This window comes from Asterias amurensis, chromosome 17 (genome assembly GCF_032118995.1).
Source record: "Asterias amurensis chromosome 17, ASM3211899v1".
Classification (NCBI taxonomy): Eukaryota; Metazoa; Echinodermata; class Asteroidea; order Forcipulatida; family Asteriidae; genus Asterias; species Asterias amurensis.
In genome coordinates, this window is record NC_092664.1 from 2,027,708 (window position 1) to 2,053,120 (window position 25,413).

General features: G+C 37.9%; 1 protein-coding gene across 1 annotated transcript in view; it reads left to right on the forward strand.

Annotated features, from left to right (window-relative positions):
* The first annotated feature begins 2,207 nt into the window (after positions 1 to 2,207).
* Positions 2,208 to 25,413, forward strand: part of LOC139949588 (nuclear receptor coactivator 7-like) — an 85,959-nt gene continuing 62,753 nt past the window's right edge. The window contains exons 1-2 of the mRNA XM_071947993.1: positions 2,208 to 2,317; positions 10,787 to 10,929. Coding sequence (XP_071804094.1) covers positions 2,316 to 2,317; positions 10,787 to 10,929 — 145 coding nt within the window. The 5' untranslated portion in view covers positions 2,208 to 2,315. The remainder of the gene's footprint in view (positions 2,318 to 10,786; positions 10,930 to 25,413) is intronic.

Below are 25,413 nucleotides of genomic sequence, written 5' to 3' on the forward strand. Positions count from 1 at the left end.
TTTTCTGTCTGTTTGTGCATTGGAACGAATCTATTACAATAACTCCCGTTTGTTCGTCGTTTATGTTCTTCAAGGTGGGGCTGAAAGTTTGGTAAGATTTTTGTTGTAGCCTTACTGAATCCTGAAAATGAGAACTTGCAAATAACTAATATTTGTTTTTGGGCTTTATTTTCAACAAGAAGCAACCAATTAAAACGTTACATCATTCTATTTTACACAAAATTGAAAGCTTAGAGAAAAAAAAACATTCAACTTCACTGAATGAGCAAGCAAATACTCTTTGGCCCTGAAAAAAAAAGATGACACAAAACTGAAGACCAATTTAAATCTTGATTAAGATGGAAGCATATTCTTCAAACTACTGCAGCAAAATTAAGGAGCGCAACTTGTATTTAAATCTTTACCAAGACTGGGGGGGGGGGCAATTCAAATCTATCTATCATCCAATTAGTACATCCCTCCAGAGGGAACAAATATCAACAATATGTGCTGCAAGTTGCAAGTAAAAAGATGTCTGTGTGGTAGACTATCGGACCAATACTAACAGCTTGTTTAAATCTTGGTCCAGACTTGAGGCCAATTTAAATCTTTGCCCATGCTAAAGGCCAGTTTATATCTTGACAGAATGCAGGACAACTTCAATCTTGACCAAGACTGAAGGCCCACTTTAAGTCTTGATCAAGACTGAATATCAATTTAAATCTTGACCAAGACTGAAGGCCTGTTTAAATCTTGACCAAGACTGAAGGCCAGTTTAAATCTTGACCAAGACTGAAGGCCAGTTTAAATCTTGACTAAGACTGAAGGCCAGTTTAAATCTTGACCAAGACTGAAGGCCAGTTTAAATCTTGACCTAGACTGAAGGCCAGTTTAAAACTTGACCAAGACTGAAGGCCAGTTTAAATCTTGACCAAGACTGAAGGCCAGTTTAAATCTTGACCTAGACTGAAGGCCAGTTTAAATCTTGACCTAGACTGAAGGCCAGTTTAAATCTTGACCAAGACTGAAGGCCAGTTTAAATCTTGACCAAGACTGAAGGCCAGTTTAAATCTTGACCAAGACTGAAGGCCAGTTTAAATCTTGACCAAGCCTGGAGGCCAGTTTATATCTTGACTAAGACTGAAGGCCAGTTTAAATCTTGACCAAGACTGAAGGCCAGTTTAAATCTTGACCTAGACTGAAGGCCAGTTTAAATCTTGACCAAGACTGAAGGCCAGTTTAAATCTTGACCAAGACTGAAGGCCAGTTTAAATCTTGACCAAGACTGAAGGCCAGTTTAAATCTTGACCAAGACTGAAGGCAAGTTTAAATCTTGACCAAGACTGAAGGCCAGTTTAAATCTTGACCAAGAGTGGAGGCCAGTTTAAATCTTGACCAGACTGAAGGCCAGTTTAAATCTTGACCAAGACTGAAGGTTAAATTAAATATTGACCAGAATGAAGGCAAATTTATATCTTAACCAAGACTGGAGGCCAGTTAAAATCATGACCAAGACTGAAGGCAAATAAGTCTTGACCAAGACTGAAGGCCAGTAAGTCTTGACTAAGACTGAAGGCCAAATGAAATCTTGACCAGAATGAAGGCAAATTTATATCTTGACCAAGACTGTGAGGGCTAGCTGGTTTAAATCTGGACATGAAGATTGAAGTCCAGTTTAAATCTTGACCAGACTGAAGGCCAGTTTAAATCTTGACCAGACTGAATGCCAGTTTATATCTTGACCAGACTGAATGCCAGTTTATATCTTGATGAAGACTGAAGGCCAAATCTTGACCAAGAAAAATCTTGACCAAGACTGAAGACAAAATCTTGACCAAGACTGAAGACAAAATCTTGACCAATTAAGGCCAATTATTTATATCTTGGAGACTGAATGACCACATCTTGACAAGAAGGCAATTTAAAAGCTTATTTTAATCTTGCCGAAGACTGAAGGCCAATTTCAATCTTGATCAAGGTGTAATATGTGCCTCCAAACTATTTCGGCGAAAATTAAGGGCCAACTTCTTAAACCTTACAAACAAATCTGTGACTGACACATTAATAGTGGAATAGCGCCCTCTCGCGCGTTTTATACCCCAAACTAGACTGGTACCGTTATATTCTTAAACACAAAACAGCTTTGTTTCGTACAGGTTCTAGATATAAATAGGGAAGACGTTTTCCTCATGAATAATTCATGAAGTAAATTCTGAAAAATAACATGGCGTAATCGAGGGGCCACGGACCAGAACGACCGGACGGTGACACTTGGAGCATAATTTTAGCACTTTCTGTTGTTTTTTTGGCGTACACGTTGTTCGCCAAAGTCAACAATGTAAGTAGACTCTTTTGGTTTGTAAAATGTGGTTAATTAAGTCAGACAATTCTACTTGTGGACGTTAAATTATTTCCCTCGAGAGCGCGAGCGCTATGTATCAGTATTTTGTGAAATTGTAGTATTGTATGTTTTCTTGTCTGCCGCCTGTGAAGTGAGGGAGATGCCATACAAAACACAACATCATAACAAACTATTGCTTCTTTATTAACCTAGGCTAATTTAATAACATGTATTATTCTTAAGAGCGAGGATGGTCAACAAACTACATTTTTTAGTTGACAGCTGAAAATTACTCCCGTGACTGAAAAGTGAAGGAACATGACACGCTGGCCTGTGTGAGTGTGACTGTTGTCACAAACAATAACATGACAAAATGACAGATAAAACATGGACTCATTGAAAAACTGAACTTAAATAAATAAAAAAAGACAAGGACTAATTAGAATATTATAAAATAAATTATTATTATACTGCCTTTTCTGGACTGAATTATGCCCTATTTATATTATCATGGCCAGCGATTCCCTCCATGCATTGGTCGCTGCCTTGGTGCCCTAATATTAATTTAAAGGGATGTGACGTAGTGCAGTTTTAACTTTCATATCCCCAGAAAAATTTGCCCTGACATGTTATGTACAATACCCCCCCCCCCCAAAAAAAAAAAAAAGAAAAAAAAAAAGTAATTGAACATAAAACTTTGCAAAGATGTAATATATTGTGCAACAGACTCCTTGGTCTAAGCAGTCAGACCATTGGAATCTCTAAATTACTTTATCAGTTATCTTAGCACAAAAATTGTGTTTACTGTGTACATTTATTATCATTCATACCCATAAACACATCATGCCATACTTGTACAAGTGTACCATGTACATCTGTTATCTTTTTAGTCAACCAAACTGGTCAAAGTTCGATTGTGAGTCAACCAAAGTGGTCAAAGTTTAATTTTGAAGATCAACTGGTCAACAGAATTGTTATTGTTAGGATTGTATACTGTACATTTTGTGCTCTGCAATTACATTAAAAGTAAACTTGTTAAAAGCATCAAGGAAATGAATTAGTTTATAGGCCTAGAATGTACCTGGTGATTTCTGTCAGATACAGTGTACCTAAAGTAGCTTTCAAAATATAATAAACACTGTAACTACATACATGTAAGTCTGTAATTAGAGCATGTTGCCTCCATCTTTGCTGACTTGTTCCTGGTTTGCAACCTCAAAAGCCATGCATGATATTCTTTCTTCTTTAGTTTGACTTCTGTTTTTTTTTTTTACCTTGGGAAAAAAATCATAAACATTGTGTTAATATTAAAATAGCATGAAAAGTCTAATATCTAAGGCTAAATCGTATTGTAGGCGCAGGACTATAAGGTCGCAAGTCCAGTTTGTATTGTGGGTTTCTTTTGCTTTATTGCATATTTTGGAGCTCCTTGTACAGGTTACATGTGTATGGATTAACTGTAAATTGTGGTATTATTGTTTGCAAAATGAAACATTCAGTTTCCAAGAAAAACATTTACTTTGGGATTTAAAATGTTTTCAATACAGATTTTTTCACTAATAACTACCTTTTGAGACGCGCGTGTGAAATTGCAAAGAACCTTCTTGTACATCACTGAACTGAAGATAATATGTACATGTAGGTCAGCCCTTGTGTAGTAACATGTTCCAACCGTTTTCAAGAGGAAAACACATCATGCCTGCATAAGGAATTTACCGAGTGACCCAAAAGGTGCGGTCTACATGTAGGTGGCCCTTAAAGGCACTGGACACTATTGATAATGGTCAAAGACCAGTCGTCTCACTTGGTGTATCTATGCATAAAATAACAAACCTGTGAAAATTTGAGCTCAATTGGTCGTCGAAGTTGTGAGGTATGAATGACATAAAAAGCACCCTTGTCACACGAAGTTTCAGATGCTTGCTTTCGAGACCTCAAATTCTAAACTTGAACTCTCGAAATCAAATTCGTGGAAAATGACTTCTTTCTCGAAAACTCTATCACTTCAGAGGGAGCCGTTTCTCACAATGTTTTATACTATCAACCTCTCCCCATTACTCTTTACCAAGGGAGGTTTTATGCTAATAATTATTTTGAGTAATTACCAATAGTGTCCACTGCCCTTAAAACCTTGGATGGTTACACTTATTAAATAGCAGGACATGATGACTAACTGCACGAGGATCAACGTTGTCTTTGTGGTACATGTAGTGTACATAATGTGATCTGTGTCAATAATCTATGTAGTCTGTTTGTTTTACTGTCTCAGAGGTTCTTTGGTTTTGTTATAAACCATACGTGTGTTTCCCTCTAAATTTCAATGTACACTAATTGTTAAAATTATGATAATTTGTCTGAAATTTAATGTGCATAGTATGGGAACAAAGTTTGTGGGAGGCTGTTAAAGGAACATGTTGCCTTGGATCGGTCGAGTTGGTCTTTGAAAAGCATTTGAAACTGTTTTTTTTAAAATGCAAATGGGAATAAAGATGATCTAAAAGTAGACTACAATGATCCACACAAACATGCCTCGAAATTGCAAGGTTTTCCTTTTACCTCGTCGACTAACACGGTCGGCCATTTATGGGAGTCAAATGGTTTTACTGATAAATGGCCGACCATGTTAGTTCGCACAGTAAAAGGAAAACCACGCAATTTTAAAGCAAACTTGTGTGGATCATTGTGTTCTACTTTTAAAACATCTTTCCAACCATATGCATTTTATAAAAAACGGTTAAAAACGCTTTTTATAGACCAACTCGTCCGATCCAAGGCTACGTGTTCCTTTAAGTACAGGGACACCAGAACAAAAGAAGTCTCCACAGGGATGCAAAAATGGGAATTTGTGAACTTTTAAAGAATTTATAAACTACTTTCCGACCTACTGTTCTAGATTTTTTTCCAGACTGTTGCCATAAACGTTAGTTTCGTTTGGCCTTGTTTGAAGGGGTAGGCTACAATATAGTCAAAATCTTTATACACTACACAGACACATTTAAGCTACGACAATGTGACACCAGAATTGAAACCAAAAATTTGATACATCTCATGTTCAACTTTTGTTTTAACTTTGTATATACTTAAATGTACACTGTAGCATTGAACACAAACCTGCCATCAGACTATACCCCCCACCCCCAAAATATTATGATGGTAAACACACCAGATAATGTACATGTATGCATCGAGTATGCATGAAATATGTATTCACACAGCACAAAGAAGTAATTTTAGCATTCAACAAAAACGCAGGTACAATTTTTATTAGTATCCCCTTGGGCCAATGCCAGACACAAAATGGTGAAAACTAACTTGACAAAGCAACCTCCACACTAACGCATCTAATACCAACATTTTGGTATACGTAGCACTAGAAATGTATACCGGTACTTAAAATGTTTGCACACATTTACAATGCCCTGTGGCCCAGCTTACATACATTCATTTAGATGCAAGTTTGCCATGATCAACTAACTTGTTAAACTTATGCATTGTAAAGTCTATGATCTCCCAACATTTTTGTTTAAAATTTGTAACTCCAGGGTAAAACAATGTTTTATCAACTGAAAATTATCATAACACAACCTACGTAGCCTTGTAGTTCCTGTAACACAATTTATATCTTGTATTTGTTCATCAGTGTCGAGTTTGTTATAAATTTGCACAGAAAATGTTTTTATTTGCCTGTCCATCATTAAACATGATAAAGTTGGTCTCTTGTACTCGTGGTGAAGGACTCTCAGGTCAACTGGCACTGATAAACTCCACTGTTTTCCTGCCTGTTGTTTGATGTCTATCCCCAAATAAACCAGAAGAAGATCAAAGTTTAGAATGTGAACAATCAAAGCGAAATATTTAGGAATTCAACTCGGTACATTTTTTACTTTGTGAATGGTTGTGGTTGGATGGCTCCCTGGGATAATTCCGCTGTATTGTTGTGAACGGTTCTTGTGATGTGTGAAGTTGTGGTTGATGCTTCTCTGTGGTACGCAATTATTTCTGATTCTGAGGCCTTGGGAGCAGGCATGCGACAATATTGGTAAGTGTTTGTGCGAATCATGAGAGTCCATGGGAAAAAAACATATTGGTGACAAACCTGTGCAAACCTTCCACCATGTACATGTAGGCCTATATTCTGTGCTCATTTTTAATGACCATACAAAAGCTTTCAAACATCTTGGCTAATGTATCAGGTCTGGACTGGAGTTACATACAGGCCAGGCAGGCCATGTTCTCCATTGCCCCATTTGTTTGCCTTGGTGCCCCTTTAGAAGTTTCAGATTTTGGAAGTGCCCTTTGCAAAATTAAAAAGGCCTAATTGTCCTCTCAAAGATAAATTTCAGTCGTGCTGTACACTTTGTACATGTACAAAGTGTGTACAAGTACTCGTGTCCCTCTAATGTGCTATGATGATGGGATAGCTAATGTACCATGCTACCATGTACTATTTATTTTTGACATCTACTGTCGGTCATGTCGGCAACAGATTGTTACGTTTGGTACGAACATGCTGTTTGCTTTATGTGCACTTGTCTAGTTCTTTTTCATACACAAACATCAGATTGACCTCCGACACATATTTTGTGAGTATAGTATTATATTTGCAGAAATGCTTTGTGACTATTCATTGATATTGACAATAGTCATCATGGTCTTGTGATAGGATTTTGGCTGTAAGGGTGATGACATCACTAGAAATCTATTTTTAGTCATGTCCCTGTGTGTGCAAGCTTCTTCCCTTTGCTGTATTGTAAATTGCAATGTAAATACATTGTACATGTACACCGGACACAGCTGTCTATGATATGAAATTACCACAAAATATGAATGCAGGAAATCTTGATCCTGTTAAAGGAATCACACTAGACGCTGTCACCATCTTGGTCATGTTCACTGTTTCCAATAACAGTAATGAATGCTAACATTCATTGTGCAAACATTGCACCAGACTATTATTTCATCCAGCCTCAGTTTGGTTACAATGAGTTGGAATGGATTAAAATCAAGATGGCCACAACGTGATAAAAGTCTCTTGGTGTTCATCTAGTTCTGTATTGTACCTTCTTTGTGTCCTAGCCAAGAAGGTACATTGTACACTCAATCAGCAAGCAGATTCCAACTTGTACTCCAGTCACAATCAGCTTGCGATAAAGCTTTGCGACAGATTTCTAGGAAATTTCGGCTGGGGCCCCAAAGGACTCCTTGCAGCTGCAGGGTCATTTTAGAGAATCGGGCCGCCATCAAGTTACTTTACAGCCAAGCAATTCTCATAATTTACAGCTTACTTGCCAAATTAATCGTTTTGTTGTTGTGACAGCCCAATTAGCTGTCTTTTTATGACTACCCTGATTTTTCATCTGCTTTTATGGAACACCTCAATACATTACATCATAATGTTTCTATCTGTTCATTTATGGAAGGTCAGCTGCATGTTAACCATTAACCTAGTTATGATACATGAGTCACATCAGGGATGTTTCATGTGCAACGTCATGGGGGAAGAAATTTAGCAGTGACCCTCCCCCCCTTTCCTCGGATCAGCTGATTTCCTTTTTTCCAAATCTCAGTTTTACCATTCAAAATGAAAAGTATTATTAAAAATCATTGAAAATTCGTAATTAATTTTTTTTTGGGTGAATAGTGCATGCCTGAAAATATGCTCGGAAAAAAACATTAAAAACTACAGATGTTGGTGACCTTTGATCTTGATTATCTGGTTCATTTGACATGGTTGAGGCATTACTTTGTTCTCCAGTGTGTATAGACTATAATATAAATATTAGGCAGCCAGTCAATATTTTAAAATCAAAATTTTTGGGTTAGTGGGTGGGTAAAAAATTGTTTTCTTTGAGTGTTGTCTCTTCTGAGTGTTCCCATTCATACCCTGATGCACTTGTACTAATTATTTTAGTTTCAGTTTCACATATGAATAAAATACAGAACTTGTTTACACTTTACACTTTACAGAGTATGAATTATGTATTTCAGGCAGGTTGCTATTTTTTTTCTAATCGTCAGCTTATTAAAACTAATCAAAGAAGCAAGTTTGACTACAAAGCACATGTTCATATTTCTGTCCTAATTATTGGTAAATTAGAAATCATTAATAATATGTTTTGTTATACACGCGAATTTCTACTCAACAAAGAAACAGAAGTGCTGAAATTGTAACCAAATGCAAGATTTTTATTGTTTGTGTTTTCACGATGAACATTAGTCCTAAAATTAAATCAACTCAAGACAATTAGGCCTAATTGAAATTGTTATTGTCCCTAATGGAAATGGAAATTTGCTTTGTCGTACATGCTTATAACATGCTAATAACCGTGTACGTTCGTATCTACTGGAATCTTTAAGTGGCTTGTTTGTACAATGTAATATCACCCACAGGACTCAATTACTTTGATATTCCTATCTTCTTAAATTTTATTAAATTTGTTGATTGAACCATGGAATTGCCGCTGTTTTAATGTAAGCAATTTCAGCACAGCGGAAAGGATTCCATAAAAACTAAAATAGATGACATGGGCAGCTACACGCGTTATCAACATCGATGAATACAGAATGTCACTATGTATTGTTCAAAATGCATACATTTACAAATTTACAGAACCAATATCAGATTTGATCATGAGTGATTTACCAGCCAGTAGCACCAAGTGTAAAGAAACGGAGAGCGCAATTAACTGATTCTAAATGAATAGTAGAGGAGGCGGGTAGTGTATGGAGACGACGCTAGGCTAATATTGCCCCTTGATCTGATTATAGCAGCCTGCCACCGGAAGGCATGCACGAGCCTCGGTCAATGCGCGTACATTGACGTCATGCTCGCTAGGATGTAAACAACCTTAAAGGGCCCACACGTGTACATCATCATCTTCCTGCTCTGTCATTGTCTGTGCAGAAAGCTCCTCTATGGAGTGGCACACCTTTAAATTCTGCGGAGGGCCTCAGTCATGTCTGTAGGACTTTGGTGACAGGGATACTCTTTTTGCTTTAAAGGGATTGCACAAACTGTACACAGGATTGGTAGAGCTGACAACATACATGTTTTAAGCAGAATTTATAATACACTGGGGGGATGACATAAAATAACAAATCTTAATCTGCTCTGAGCCAGACAAAAAAAATGAAAACCCATCACAGCATTTTCCACATGTAAACACATTGTCCTATTTGTGACAACCAAACTCAGCTGATTGTTTTTTATGTACTACACTTTACCGACCCAGTTTGCTCAGAATCATTCAACAAATGTTTTGGATGTTGACATAGTTTGCACTGGAGGTTATGAAATAAAATGGCAGTTTACACCATTTTAACATGAGGTTAGAAACTTGTTCTGGCAAGAGAGGGTGCCATTTGCTAGTGACAGTAGAGATTTTCTTATATTCTGTGATTAGTGTACATTAGAAAACACACGTATGTGTAAGTACTCATCATTTGTTATGCTTTCCTCACATGACTTCATCAGTCGCTATCTGTGGACTCGTAAAACTTGTGTTCTGATTTAAGAGGTTTCAGTGTTGGCAGGATACATGCATTTAATGTTTTGTTGCTCAGTTGACTTTTAAGCTGTGTTTATTAAATGTACGATAGTTTAGGTCATAGCCAGTGCCTTGTTTCACACTATGCTACATAATAAACTTGGCATGCCAGGCTGTGTATTATTGAAGTCCTGGACTGTCTGTTATTGGAATTAATTTCATAATGTAATACATACCAGCACTTGAGCACATGGTGCCTAGATGCCCAGTGTATTGTGTATGTACATGTACCTAATTTTACTCTTAAAAGGCCATCATGCAATTTACAGGCAACCAGTTCCAGTCAATCTCCATGATGAGAATCTATTGACATTTCAGTTTTCTAATGATCTGTTGGGGATTGTTACAGATAGAATATTGTCTCCTGTGCTGCTGTAGTGTTCCTTGTGCATGCAGTGCAGTTGGCTGCCTCCAAAATGCCTGACAAAACTTCTCTTTATGGCATGGTCTTTAATACACATATTTTAATTGTGCCTGAAACAAATTATGCGACCTTATTTTGGGTTGTGAAATTGTACGCTTAGCTGCGTTAATCTTAGTGAAAGGGCCCTATTTTGACACAGGTTCATCAGGCTTGATTTTAAAACACTGTTCACCATATCAATATTACACGTTTAAACATGGTTCCTCTCAGCCAATCAGAACTGATAAACTGTCCCAGGTAGGCCTATTTAAAGGAACATACTGCCTTGGATTGGACGAGTTGGTTTTTGACAAGCGTTTGAAACTGTTAGTTGTTATGAAATGCATGATGGTTAGAAAGATATTTAAAGTAGAATAATATGATGTACACAAGTATCACTCGAAATTGCATGGTTTTCCTTTTACGTCACGGTCGGCCATTTTATGGCAACGTGTTCCTTCAAGACTGAAAAAATAACTGACACTTTCTTGTTTCTTTTGTTTCTCCTCTCTGCAGGATGGAAGGTGAGTTATTTGAGATCTCTCCAACTGAAAATGTCCCACTGCGGGATAACTACCCTTACTATGGGGATGGGACGGGTCGCTCTGAACCCATAACAATTCGTAACATCAAGATCCGTTCGGATAGTGATGCCGTAGGTGAGTGAGCACTAACAACGCATGGGGGCTTGTTTCTTGTCTTAAAGGGTCTGGGTACTTTTTGTAGGACACAAAACACACAGAGTTACATTAAACTTACACAGTTTGAAAATGTTGAAGATGGAAAGCTTCCCTCTAAATATATTTTGCTGAGGTGCTGTAGTTTTTGAGAAATGAGTAAAGCAAGTCACGAAAATAATTTTTGTCTCATTTTCGTGACATTGTTTTACTCATTTCTCACCAACTACAGCAACTCAGCAAGTAATATATTAAGGGAAGCTTGTTACTATCATTATCTATGCACGGTGTAAGTTTAAAACAAATCTGTGGTCATTGTGTTTTGTGTTACAAAAAGACCCGAAACCTTTCTAAGCTAATTACTATCGGTGTGGTTAGTTTCTTATCTTATGACGGCCGTGCGTAGATTTTCTCTGCAAATTCTCCCACATTAGTTTGTTTCATGTTGAAACTACAGTAGGTTCACAGTAGCACCATGTGTATCTCTTTTGAGTAGTGTTCTAAACAGAAACTGTGGTTGACATCTCAACATTACGATCAGTATACGCCTCTCAATATTCATGCATGATGTCAACATTCTAGCCTAAACAAGGCCATCGGCGCAGCCACTGCAACTAGGATTGAGTAGCTGGTACTGGTGGTGGTGACGTGAGTTGCGCCGATGGCCTCACTTTGGGTTAGAATTGTAACGTCATTCATGAATATTAACAAAGGCATATGCTGTGATCATCTTCAGGAGTCGAGAATACTCCTGAATGCTCTGTTTTTTGTCCTGGAGACGATCAGAGAATAGGCCTACTGATCAAAAAGTTGATTTGTCAACCACCGGTTCTTCTCAGAACCAACACTACTCAAAAGAGATTTACACATTGTGCTTCCGCAAACCTCACCTGATTATACTCCCACCGTGCAGAGTTTCAAATCCTACTGATCTGAAACTGTAGGGCAGTGGGGATGGTCCAGGTGGTGAAGATTGATTTCTGTCTAGTTGCAGACAGGTGGCCACAATAGACAATAGACTTGTTACACCAGTTTGCAATATTAAATGTCCACGAGTAAGCAGATGTTTGCAACTCACAGATGGCAAAAATAATAAACAAGACTAAAAAAGATAGATATATCATGATGAGACAGTGGCCATTGTGGTCACAAAAGATAACTCGCCACATTGATAGAAAAGTCAGTTTAACTGGAAAAATCCACAAGACCGCAGGACTTGCAGTTCAGAATCTTTACTGGACCAGAATCAAAATAAGAAGAGACTAGAATCAAAAGGAGAGGACAGTTTTATCATCTAAACTGTTAGTGCTATACTCAAACATACACTGAAAGAAGTTTTACATTTATCTCAATTCTGTAGTATGGGAGATGCTCAGCAGAATTGAAAGATATTTGTGAGACTCAATCTGAAGATTTGAACATCAATCTTTTGAGACAAAGATGTTGAATTGAAAAGACCACTAGACTGTCTTGAGTTAACTGGCCAGACACTGAAATCACAGGCTTCGGGCTGGTGGTCCAGTATGTACTGTAAGTATTAAATGGCCACCAGCCACCTGAAGACAAGACACTGACTGGTAGCCACACAGAATGTGGCCACAAAAGATGTACTTTGCTACTGACTTTAGACAGTTTGCCGTAGCCGAAAGTTGGTCTTCAGTTCTTACACTGAAGAGACAACTGGTCTAAAACAAATCATACATGTTGACAAGTAGCCACTTCAACAGATAGAACAGACTTTGGTAACAGTCATTGTCAACACTTGAATCTTTGTTTTATGTTTAATACCAAACTCAATGGCCATCATTTTAATAAGAAATGTCATACTGACTGCATTTGGACAACCACTGGTGATGAATGTAAGTCAGTTTAAAGATGAAACGTTACATTGAGCAGTGTTGAGATAGGGTTGGATGTTTGTATTTGTTTGCTTTTCTTGGGCTGGTGGATGCTTCAATTTAGGGGAGTCGCAATATAAAGCGCCACCAAGAGTTTACAATGGAGTTTTTTTTTTTAAACAGGCAGTTGACAAGCAGTAAAAACCAATGGCAAGAAAAAAATTCACAAATTGTATATATCATTTAATTTTTTTTAAATGGCGTTTCTTGTTAGTCTTGCAATGTTGTGTCTCAAGGGGAGACTCTTGGTGACACGAGGTGGCAGCAGACTTACATGTACCAGGTAAATTCATTGTTCTCAGTAATGCGCACTTGTAATGCTTAAAAACTATGTGAACAATGGAAATAGACCTTATCGCAAATACTCGATATGCGTGCTGTTGGCCTGGTTATAGCTACCGCTCAAGTTTGATACCTAGCTAGACCAGCACGCCCCTCATTCAATAGTTAGCGCTTGCACAATGGCTATTTGCGAAAAGGTTCTTTTAGCCGATAGTCTGCTGCCACCTAATTCCAAAGTCAACCGTTGGTGGCTACGGCTATGACAAGATAGCCGCATCATCAAAGTATAGTTATAGTCGAAGATACATTGTAGCTGTAGTCGCCAATTTGGAAACTGCCTTTTAGTTTTATGGATGATGTATACTTGGCATGACTGCATGTATGAGAACTTATAAATCCCTTCATGCACTGTGCAAAAAACCTCTCCAATCTAAACTCCTGTTGTAGCGTATTGTATTGCCTGACTCAAGTAGGACATTGGTCTGCATACAGTATTTAAGGTATTTTTTTTTTGTCCAGTTTTGTGAGCTGAAAACTCCACAACCCTGGCCATTATTAAAAAAAATTCCCCTGCTCAGCTGCTGATTTTTTTGCAGCGGAAAAATCCTAAGTCCAGGTAACAAAGAACAAGTGGCCTTCCTACACATTGTGTTTTTTAAGAGTGTCTTTTACGCATTTGGTGCATGTAATTATTCTTGTCAAAGAACCCAGTCCGTTTCCATGGTTATTTTGACCAAAAGGCCAAGAATGTTTTTCCCTAGAGTATTGATACTGTATGCAGGCTATTGTTGGCATGTTACAATGGTGGCATGAATCTAGGCTAAAGTAACCTTTTGCATGAATATTTGCACGCAAGTCCTTTTGTGAGACTGTAGTTTGCATGCTCAAAATTCTGCAGTATTGAACCTGCCTGTAGCAAAACTTATTTTGTTAACTTTCTTATTAACCCTTATTTTAATAAAAACTCTGTTTACTGGTTTGTGGGGAGGGGGAGTCCACAAGACATCAGAGCTTGTTGCTCAAAATGTTGGATCGAAATCGTTTTACAATATTAACCAGAATCAAAACAATAGGCTATAAGCAGAGAAGATTTAAAATCTCTTTTGTACTATAGTATACTTTATTAGGCCCACTCAATGGAGTTGAAAGGTATTTTATCAGACTCAAATCAAAGTTATCGCTTGAACATCATTTGTCTTTTGTTTTTGAAAAGCTGCTACACAGAGTTAATTCTGAAAAACACAAGACTTGCCTGACAGACTTGTCTGGTCATGAGTTTACTGGCCCAAAATTTAAACCACTGGCCTGAAGGCCGGTGGTCCGCCAGTGTCAAATTCAGGCCCTTCAATTTGCCTGGACTGTGGGACTGAAAAATTCACATCATATTTTTTATTGTGTGTACTCAGGCAATTAGGATCAGGATGGTTCAAAGTGTCAAGTTGCCATATGGTGTTGGACTAATTGCCCAACGATCCTGTTACCAATAGGAGTTTGCATTTCTATTTATAATGAATGTTTAAAACAGCTTTTTGTGGTGGGAACTTGTGATTGGGTGTGGCAATGATATGGCTTAACACACTTCCTCTCCTGTGTTTGCTTGAATCTCTTTTCTTGGAAGAAGTCTGCATTTTGAAAGAAACTGGTTCTCAGGGAATAATACTCTTTTACTAATACTCTTACACACTTTCATAACCTCTGCTTTTAATTTTATAATTTTTATTAGTGTTTTTGCCCCCAAAATATTTCTCTTATATGTACAAGTATTGTTGTACATATTAAAAGTGAATTTCTGTGTTTCACAACTTCAAGAATCAGGACCTCACATTGCTTGCTCTAACCAGTCTTTTGCATGCACTAAAGCTTTCTCTATGCACTCTCTAACTTTTCTCCTTTAAATCTTAAAGGGTAACAAAGAAACTGAAAGATGTTTCTTTAATATTATTTTGTTTTCCTATAATGAACAAGTGAGTGTGAATTGACTTCTTGTCTTTGACTGATGAGTCTCATATGTAATGCAATCATTACAAGCAAAAAGAGTCGTTTGTCAACCCAGGTAATTTTCTATTTTTGATACATTTGAAAAGAGCTTATCTTTGCTTTAAAGGGTGGCTGCAGTGTTTTTTAAAATAATTTAAACAATTAAACATGACTTTTTAAACCTGAAATATTTTTTTAAATTTTTTATTAAATGCGCAAGTATTTTAAAAATCGTTTTCAAGAGATTAGGGGAACCCACCCGCCCCTTAAAGGGGCATAAACGTGACGTCATGTCGGGAACCCGAGCCGTCGGACCCCCTGGCTGCATGCATATAGAGACGTGTGCACTGTGTGGCCTGGTACCTAGGCGCGTGTAGTTAGGGACCAGACTCTTTTTGCTGACGATATGTTTGAATTCCCGACGTGACGTGGATGGTAGGGGGCGGTAACAATCCACAAAAGGGGGGGCATGACTTATTCGCTAATTACGCATTGTGAGATATGTCGAGGAAAAAACAAAACACATTTTATTGAGGTTCAATACATATATCAGAAGTAAATGACAGCAAAATTAACTGTTTTATTTTAATTCACTGCAGCATCCCTTTAATGCTGTTATAACACTACGTTGGTACCAGTTCTTTGGAACATTTCAAAAATTGTGAAAGTAGAAACACCAAAAGGTATGAGAGAATGTAAAGTCAAGTTGTTTAAATTGAACATAAAAGGCACATTTTCTATGTACGTATGCTTATTTTGAACCCGCTTTTGGTGTATTTATCAGGAAGATACATGTAGTTGCCAAGATAAACGTATTTTGTCATTTATATTTCAAAAACAATTTTTTATTTGGAAATTTTAACCGTTGGATTGTTTTGGCTTTTTTTCTCCATAATGATATATATTTCCGATAAACGACTCATTTACATTGTGCATTGGGACATTGTAGCTTGATCGCATCACCTACATGATCAAAGCAATAAGCTGGTGAACAGCTTAAATGCATCTGCACTTGGATGCATGTGGTTGTCAGCAAGTGGCTCTATTAATTATCATAACAGCTTTGAACTCTCTGGAGCACGGACAAGGTTGATGATGAATTCAGGGAACTGTGAAAGGAAAGCATTACAGACGACAGAATGTACTTGGGTTTTATATGAATTGGAAATTATGTACATTATTCTAGATTGCATTATTAATGATCTTGATTTGCAGGCACAATTTTTGAATGGCTGGAGAGCAGGTTGGGTTGTAGCTAATGTAGGCCATGTTAGTGGTGGGTTATAATTCAACCAAGGGCAAGAAGATCAACAAATTATTCATGTTTAGATATGGGGGCCATCATTGATGATGGGGGAAATCTGTACTGGGGGAAATCTGTGCAGGGTGGCACAGTGTATTTTGCTCAGAGGGCTTGGTGAAAAATCTTGGTTCTGGGCAGGCCCAGTCCGGCACCACCCATAGTGGCTATATATTATGCAACACTGCTTTTAAAAGAGAATCTAAATACGATACAGTGTACAATACATGAACAATATATCACTAGGAGAACGACAATGTGAGCTTTCTAGAATTGTTTTCTATAGACCGTGTGAACTTTGTTTACAATAAGTGTGACCTTGTGCATTCTTTGGGTATTCTGGCAGGCAAGATACTGCACTGGTCCTATGTGTCATAATTTCCACATAAATCCAAGAGTTATGAAAGTAAAAGCAAGGTTTGAGATGTGCCCCTTTGATCATCATATCAAAATATCAGAATTTCACAGTGCAATTTTCCATAAGATTGTATGTTTTCTTCTGTTGAGCTGTGTACAAATCGTGCCTGCAGGAAGTCCAGACTCTGTGGCTCTTTTGTAAACGTGATGCTGTCACAGGTCACATGTGCACTGTGCACTACTGTATGTGTACACTACATGTAGTGTGCACCTACATGTAGTGTGCTGTCATGTACATGTAGAACTAGGTCTGGAATTTCATCTTTAAAAGGGCAAGGCCACTTTCATTTTGCTTAACGAATTGCTGTGCCCCTTCAAGAACAGAAATCAATAGAAGATTTTGTAGAAGTATTAAAATGCTCAAAGTCTACCTTTCAATCAATAGAAAGATTGAATTTTTATCATGTATTATTCATTCAGTAATGTGTGTAGCAAGACTTAGGGGAACTCTACCCAATTTTCAGTATGCGTAATGGAATCCGTGCGAGTGTGTCTCGCAATGTGGCAGGAAGGAAGACAGTACATTCCTAACGTCAAACTGACTGCGATCGAATTATGGAAAGTGGTCGTTGACGATAGACAAGGATGAACTTTGGATTGTTGATTGGAGGTTGCTCTGATTGTAGATCAATTGTGGTGGAAAGATTGCAATGTGATGTTCCAGAAGGTCCATGCTGTAATTGTAGAAAACAAAATTCTGTATTTGTACTTGCTGTACCATATGGTGGTGAAGCTTACTTTTTGCACAAATAATCAACTTCAAAATGTGTTCCTATATCGACATGTAGATCATGCTGATTTGAAGAAACAAAAGCTGCATTCTATGATAATAACACAGAGATGAGAAATTTAAAGACTTTTATCTCAATTCAGACATTGTTGTGTCTAGCTGTTATTACTTCACAAATAAAGAAATCCTGCTCTTTGCACTGAGGATACTGTTCCCAAAGCTCTAAATATAACTCCAGGGGTTACCAAAAGGTGGCAATGCCATACGCCATTTTGAGATATGGTGGATACATTACTACAACTATAAGGTTTGGGTAAATTTGTCTGTAAACACCCAAACCAAACAGTGCACTCCTATAGCGTCCGCCATACCTTAAAAAGGCTAATTACTTCAATATACCTCATGAAATTTAGATCAGAGTTTCAGACTTTTTTGTTGCAATGTAATGTTACCCCTGAATAGTAGCCAGGGGTCGAAATTGCCGCTAGCCCGGGACTACCAGATTTACAGCCGGGCTACTGATTTTTCCAGTTTGATAGCCCGACGGGCTAGTGGAAAAACAATGCAAAAAATCATCATTACAAACAACAAAGAACTGTGCTATGGTGTATTGTCAAGTTTAAGCCGTGACTCGAGACATAATGTATCTTTCGGGCTACCAAAATCTCATCAGGGCTACTAAAAACTATTGGTTACTAGCCCTGCTGACTACCATGAAAATACACTTAATTTCGACCCCTGGTAGCGCATAATAAAGGAGCTTCTTGCACAACACAAAACATAAAGCAACGAAATATACATTTAAGCAGTTTGCTACAAAAGTGGAGACTAAAACAAGTGAGTCTTTGAAAAAGTACATTGAAAAACAGTCAGCTTAGCGAATATAGTGTGTTAAGTAATTCCATGCAAGGAAGTTGAAGGCTTCTTGGTCATATAATTTGATAGAAACAGAAGTTCAGCAAACAAGAACATATTTATGCAGAAGATCAGATAATAGGGGCCGTTATTGACACGGGGGCCCATATTGACACAATATAGAAATACCAAGCGTTTTTTTAAGAACACCAGACTCAAGCTCTGGTGTTTCTGTTCAGCAGAGTGTGGGTTCGAGTCCAGGCGGTTCACCCTGGTGTTCCTGGTTTGATTGGGACCATATTTCGCCACAGCACCTTCTAAACCAAAACATGGTGCCATGTAAAGGAATTGGTCTCCTACATGTTCTTCAAAAAACGTATCCACAATTATGAATACCTTGCAGGTACCATACAATATTCCACACTACATAACCTTTAAAGGGACACACCGGCTCACCGTTTACGCTATTTAGGGGTGTAGTATCATAAATAATGTTTTGTTTAGGTGGTTGCTGTAAAAAAAATCATCAAAATGTCATGTATTTAGCGAAAAATGATTTAAAAAAACCAAAGCGGCCATATAACAAGCTTCCGTTACACGGACTCTTTGAATGTGAATCTTACGTTAGATTTTTCACCATTATTTACATTTTGTAGCGATAATTTGAATACATGATCTTTTTCGTCAATTATTCGTAAATAATTTTGTAAAAAAAAGATTTAAATTTGGTTAAGTAAGTCACTTTTAGACGGCTGAAAGTAAAACTAGCCCGGAAGGTCACGTGATTGTTTGTACCACTTTTTGGTTAGAACAATCACGCGACCTGCGTTTTTGTCTTAAAATGCTCAAAAACGGCTAAATTTGATGATTTTTTTTAAGGACTGTTCTTCTTCATTCCTGGAAGACCGTTGAAGTCATATCTTAGTCTATTTTGTAGCCCAAATAGCCCAATTTGGCCGGTGTGTCCCTTTAAACTTTGCTTATTTGTATATGGGCATACATGTATAATACAAATTGCACTTGACCATGTACATGTACAGTGTGACCATTAAGAAGAGTACGTCAGCTGCTTCAATCAAAGTGCAAACGAGGACATTGTGCTTAGCCAGCTTGTGTTAAACCAGTGTCTATTACATCCACTTGGGCCATACGGAGGATGAAAATGACATTAGATAAGCCGTATGGCTGTAGGCCTTAATGGAGCCAGTACTGAAGTACATCTTGTGTACCAATCCACATTACAGTACATTAGTTGATTGAGACAGTTTACATGTTAATGGAGTACATTATAATTTTCATACTCTTTTTTTATATATTTTATTTTATGCAAGTCGCCAGACACACAAGGCCTGAAGGCCACTTCAAGGTGTGGGCTACAGTTATTTTTGTCCAGAGGCCTATGCCACCTACTCCTAGGGCTGAAACAGGGTTACCACTTTTACAGTCCATACGGATGTAGGCTTGGGTATCATCAATCCGAAGCCTCGCCGGAAGAGCAGAAAGCACTATCTCCCCAATTTTATGTAGCAAGTGTCACAACCGGGATTCGAACCCACACTCTGCTGATCAAACACCAGAGCTTGAATCCGGTGCTCTTAACCGCTCGGCCATGACACTGTTCTGCCCATTCAGAAGTTGTGGATTTTGATACAATTCTCAACACTCTTATTAGAGCCAAATGAGAAGAGAGAAGACAATGAAGAAATTTCAGGTTTAGATGTGGGAGGAAAACCCCAGAGAATTATTCCAGGGAAAATCCACGGTGTCTTAGTGCTCAATCAAATAAAACAGTATGTATGGTTTACTGTTCTGGTCTTAATAGATGTTAAATTTGCATCGGGAATAACGAAAATTAATTTTTGGTTTTTACCCATACACACCGATGTGTGTAGCACTGTATACTCAGTACTTTCCCGAGTTCTGTGAAAAAAATCACAGGCATTTTACTCGGGTGGGATTCGAACCCACGACCTTTGCAATTCTAGAACAGTGTCATACCAACTAGACCACCGAGATTGCCCGGTAGCTAGAGGCAGTTCGAATCCTATGTTTAGCAGCGGGTAGTGCAAACGATTTAATAGATGTTAAATTTGCATCGGGGATAACAAATATTAATTTTTGGTTGTTACCCATTTTTGGTCTTGTTAGAACAATTCTGGGCAGTAACGTTTTAAGCCATAAGCCTTTTGGTCTTGTGTTTTCCCTCCAAACTCAAGCCCTGTCAAGTGATTGACAAATAAACAAGTTGAGTTACATTGTAGAAACTCGCTGCTTATTTAAAAATCAAACAGACTCCATCAGCGAGTTGTTTTCAAAATCCTGTCCATAGTATACAAATGCATCCACAACACCGCTCTGCATACCCATGCAGGCCTGTATGCTGTATGCTTATAATCGTTTTTAAAAGGGCAAGTTCACCAAGGGCACCCTATGAGGAAATTGTAAATTTCTACTGTCTCAGCATTTTACGGGCACCAAGGCAAGGACCAGGGGGCATGGAGCTATTTGCCTTCGTTGCCTCGCCTCATGGAGGCATTTGCCTTCGTAGTCTCCGTGAAGTATCAGGCCGGCTCATGTTAAAGGCAGTGGACACTATTGGTAATTGTCAAAGACTAGCCTTCACAGTTGATGTATCTCAACATATGCATAAAATAACAAACCTGTGAAAAGTTGAGCTCAATCGGTCATCAAAGTTGCGAGATAATAATGAAAGAAGAAAACACCCTTGTCACACGAAGTTGTGTGCGTTTAGATGGTTGATTTTGAGACCTCAAGTTCTAAACTTGAGGTCTCAAAATCAAATTCGTGGAAAATTACTTCTCTCTCCAAAAATGTGGCACTTCAGAGGGAGCTGTTTCTCACAATGTTTTATACCACCAACCTCTCCCCATTACTTGTCACCAAGAAAGGTTTTATGCCAATAATTATTTTGAGTAATTACCAATAGTGTCCACTGCCTTTAAAATGTATCTCACCAGTCTCATCAAAGTTTACCATCCCGGACAGCCTGGCCTTCACTCTGGTTCAGACAGTAGACTCTTAGCAGTTCCAAACCTAAGATAGTATAGTTGTACCGTGTACCTTTAACATTGAGAATAGAATATGATTTGATGGGCTAAGAGTGTGAAGTACAAGAACACTAATACTAAGGTTTGTATCGTTATGCATGAATGCATTACAGACAAGTCACACTGATTGAGTTTTAATATCCCTGCATATGTGTGTAGGTCACGGTCGACCTACGGACGTACTTGTCAAACCATTAATAAAGCCTTCGATCGGATAGAGAAAATGATGTGTGCACTTGTGTACAATGGCTGCCCTCATTAATCTTGTATTAAGGACAGGTCTGGTATTTTCATCTTTGAAGGTAAATGAGTAAATACCAGTTCACAGTTCTGTGACTGTAGAACTTGGCGTTATGTTGATATTAACTTTAAAGGCAGTGGACACTATTGGTAATTACTCAAAATAATTGTTAGCATAAAACCTTACTTGGTTGATAGATAAAACATTGTGAGAAACGGCTCCCGGCCTCTGAAGTGATGTAGTTTTCGAGAAAGATGCGAATTTGATTTCGAGAACTCAGATTTAGAATTTGAGGTCTCGAAATCAAGCATCTGAAAGCACACAACTTCGTGTGACAAGGTGTACAACTTCATGCGACAAGGTGTTTTTTCTTTCATTATTATCTTGCAACTTCGACGACCAATTGAGCTCAAATTTTCACAGGTTTGTTATTTTATGCACATGTTGAGATACACCAAGTGAGAAGACTGGTCTTTGACAATATTACCAATAGTGTCCACTGTCTTTAAAAGAAAAATTAATTTGCAGTCTCAACAGAAACAACAGAGCTTTTGTCTGGCGCTCTTATCTGTTTCCCCATGACACACTGTTCACTTTTACATGTTTTTGTTTTGGTCATATAGGCCCCCTATATCTGAACAATCAGGCCCTGGTTTATTTAAAATGTAACAAACACCTGATAGCATAGTATGTCATCTACAATTTTTAAAATAGCTGATTGAAACTGATATTATCCAAGAAACGAAACCCCAATGGCAATCTACATTCTATGAGAATTCAACAACTGTTTGTAGATTACACAATTTATACAAACCTATGGTGTACTTGACCTTGTGTTATTGATGAGGAACAAGTCAGGTAACCCTTTGCACTGTAAAAACTGATTAAAGGGAACATCTTTAAGTTATATAAGAAATGTTAAACTTGCATCGGGGATAAAGAATATTAATTTTGGTTTTTACCCATACACCGATGTGTGTTAGCACTGTATACTCGGTACTTTCCTGAGTCCTGTGAAACATTATCACAGGCATGTTACTCGGGTGGGATTCAAACCCATGACCCTTGCAATTCTAGAGCAGTGTCTTACCAACTAGACTACCAAGGTTGCCCGGTAGCTAGAGAGGCTTAGTAAGAAGCTTCAGCAGCTGTTCTATTGGTATTATTGTGGAAACATTTCACTTTAAATTAAAATGGTTACATGTACGTATGTAAAAAGCTATCTAAGAAGCATTACATGTACTTCAGTAACGATTGTCAGATTGTGTATTCCTATAAGGGATTATTCTGCCAAAGTGGACTGTTCACCCTGGACAACCCTAGTTTCACTAGTGAATTATTCATTCATATAAAAAACGATAAAATATCAAATAATAAACCACAAGGGAAACTGACTGGGTACATTTTATACTTGATTTTGGGTTGAACAAAGAAAAATTTACTAGAGCGGGATTTGAACCAACGACCTCCGGTTTAACGTGCCGGCACTCTACCAACTGAGCTATCTAGCCCTATGTTGGTGGTCTCCCAATTAGTCACTATCTTTGTTCGTGGGTGATAAAATATAAACATTACAAATGCCAAAATGATTCAAATAAAAGATGCATTTGTGGTGTAATACAGACTTAAATTTGTACCCGACTTGCCTGTGTTGTGTACATTATGTGACACATATTGTACATTAACAACATGTTCAGTTATATGTATACCGTACATCATTCATATCTAGCCACCATGTCACTGGTGTTTACAAAGTTCATGTAATATTTTTGTTTGCATATTTTGTAATCGTAAATTATGCAGGCCCATGTTACACACATTTGTAGTGCACTTTTTTTCTTCTAATCTTTCACACAAATCGCACACCTTTTTCATAGTGAGCTGCAGATGTTTTTATTGGCTGCCGGCGGCCCTTTACAGAATTCTGTCCACCTTTTGTTGAACCCCTTAACGACAGTTGCCATGGCAATATAGATTATTTATACTCTCCTGGGCTTTTTACACAAGCCATTGTGGTAGTTTGGTAGATTATTCAATTTTAGCTTTTAAGGTGTACTTTGTATGTACTGTGCACTTCATGTATTAATATCCTGGCATTTAAATCAATGACGTAGAAATTATAACCCTATACATTTATGAGACCATGTTATCTTTGTTTGCAAAAGGAATGGTCTTGTACATCTGATGCATTTCATGGATGGCAAGAGACCGTTGTATCTTGCCTGCCCAAAAAATCCCCGGAATGTACAAGATCACTCATGTGGGAAATTGTACTTTTTGTGTTACTATTTCCACATAAATTCAAGAGTTTCAAACACATGTATTCTAATATTAGTTATACAAGTTGTCAGATGTGCCGCTCTCTATACATGTAGCAGGGCTTGATTTGGGGAGAGAATCCATTGGGCATGTTGCTCAAACTGTTTACTAGAACAGATATGTTTTTACAAGACCAGCAAAGTTTAACATGTATGATACCCTTGTGCTACTGCAAATCTCACCTACATGTAATTCTGATAGCAGTTGCCATAGGTTTTAATTCTTAACTTAACATGTATAGAGCACCTTGGAGCATTAAACTACCGTCGCCATTCCAGAACAACACACAGCGATGCCCGTTCAATGCACACACCGTGTACGCTGTATAGATTTCCAATTGATTAGACATGACTTCCTGGTTTGTTTGAGGGGAGGAGGAGGAGGAGTAGGAAGAGGAGGAGGAAGGGGTCCTTGCTGCTCCTCCATGATGCCCCTCCAATGCCTCAAGAAATGCTGCAGTGTTGATGCAACAAACATTAAGCATTTCATATCAGACCTTAATGTCTTTTTCAACCATCCATGTTAAAGTATCTGACAGTGTTGTAACCAAGTAACTTTGTCTAAAGTCAAGTTAAGTTGCTAGTCATCTGTGCTCAAACTAAGTCAAACAAGAGGTCATCTTTGCTCAAGTCAAATCACAAGTCATCTTTGCTCAAGTCAAATCACAAGTCATCTTTGCTCAAGTCAAATCACAAGTCATCTTTGCTCAAGTCAAATCACAAGTCATCTTTGCTCAATTCAAGTCACAAGTAACTTTTGCTTAAGTCAAGTAGCAACTCAAACGCAATTCAAGTCAAAGTCAAGTCAAGTCACAAGTCACTTTTGCTCAAGTCAAATCACAAGTCACTTTTGCTCAAGTCAAATCACAAGTCACTTTTGCTCAAGTCAAATCACAAGTCATTTTTGCTCAAGTCAAATCACAAGTCATCTTTGCTCAAGTCAAATCACAGGTCATCTTTGCTCAAGTCAAATCACAAGTCATTTTTTGCTCAAGTCAAATCACAAGTCATCTTTGCTCAAGTCAAGTCACAGGTCATCTTTGCTCAAGTCAAATCACAGGTCATCTTTGCTCAAGTCAAATCACAAGTCACTTTTGCTTAAGTCAAGTAGCAACTCAAAATTACGCAAGTCAAGTCAAGTCAAAGTCATGTCAAGTCACAAGTAAAATTTTGCGAGCCAAAGTCAAGTCACGAGTCACATAATGTCCTGGAATAAGCTCGTTCCCATGAATTTACCCACTATTAGTTGTGACAAAAAGACAATCAAAACCTGTTATCATGTCAGATTTAACAATTTGTTTCATGACAAGAGCACTCAAAAAAATTGGTCAGCGAAGAATCGATTTAGTGCCACATTTATTATAAACAATAGTTGCATTG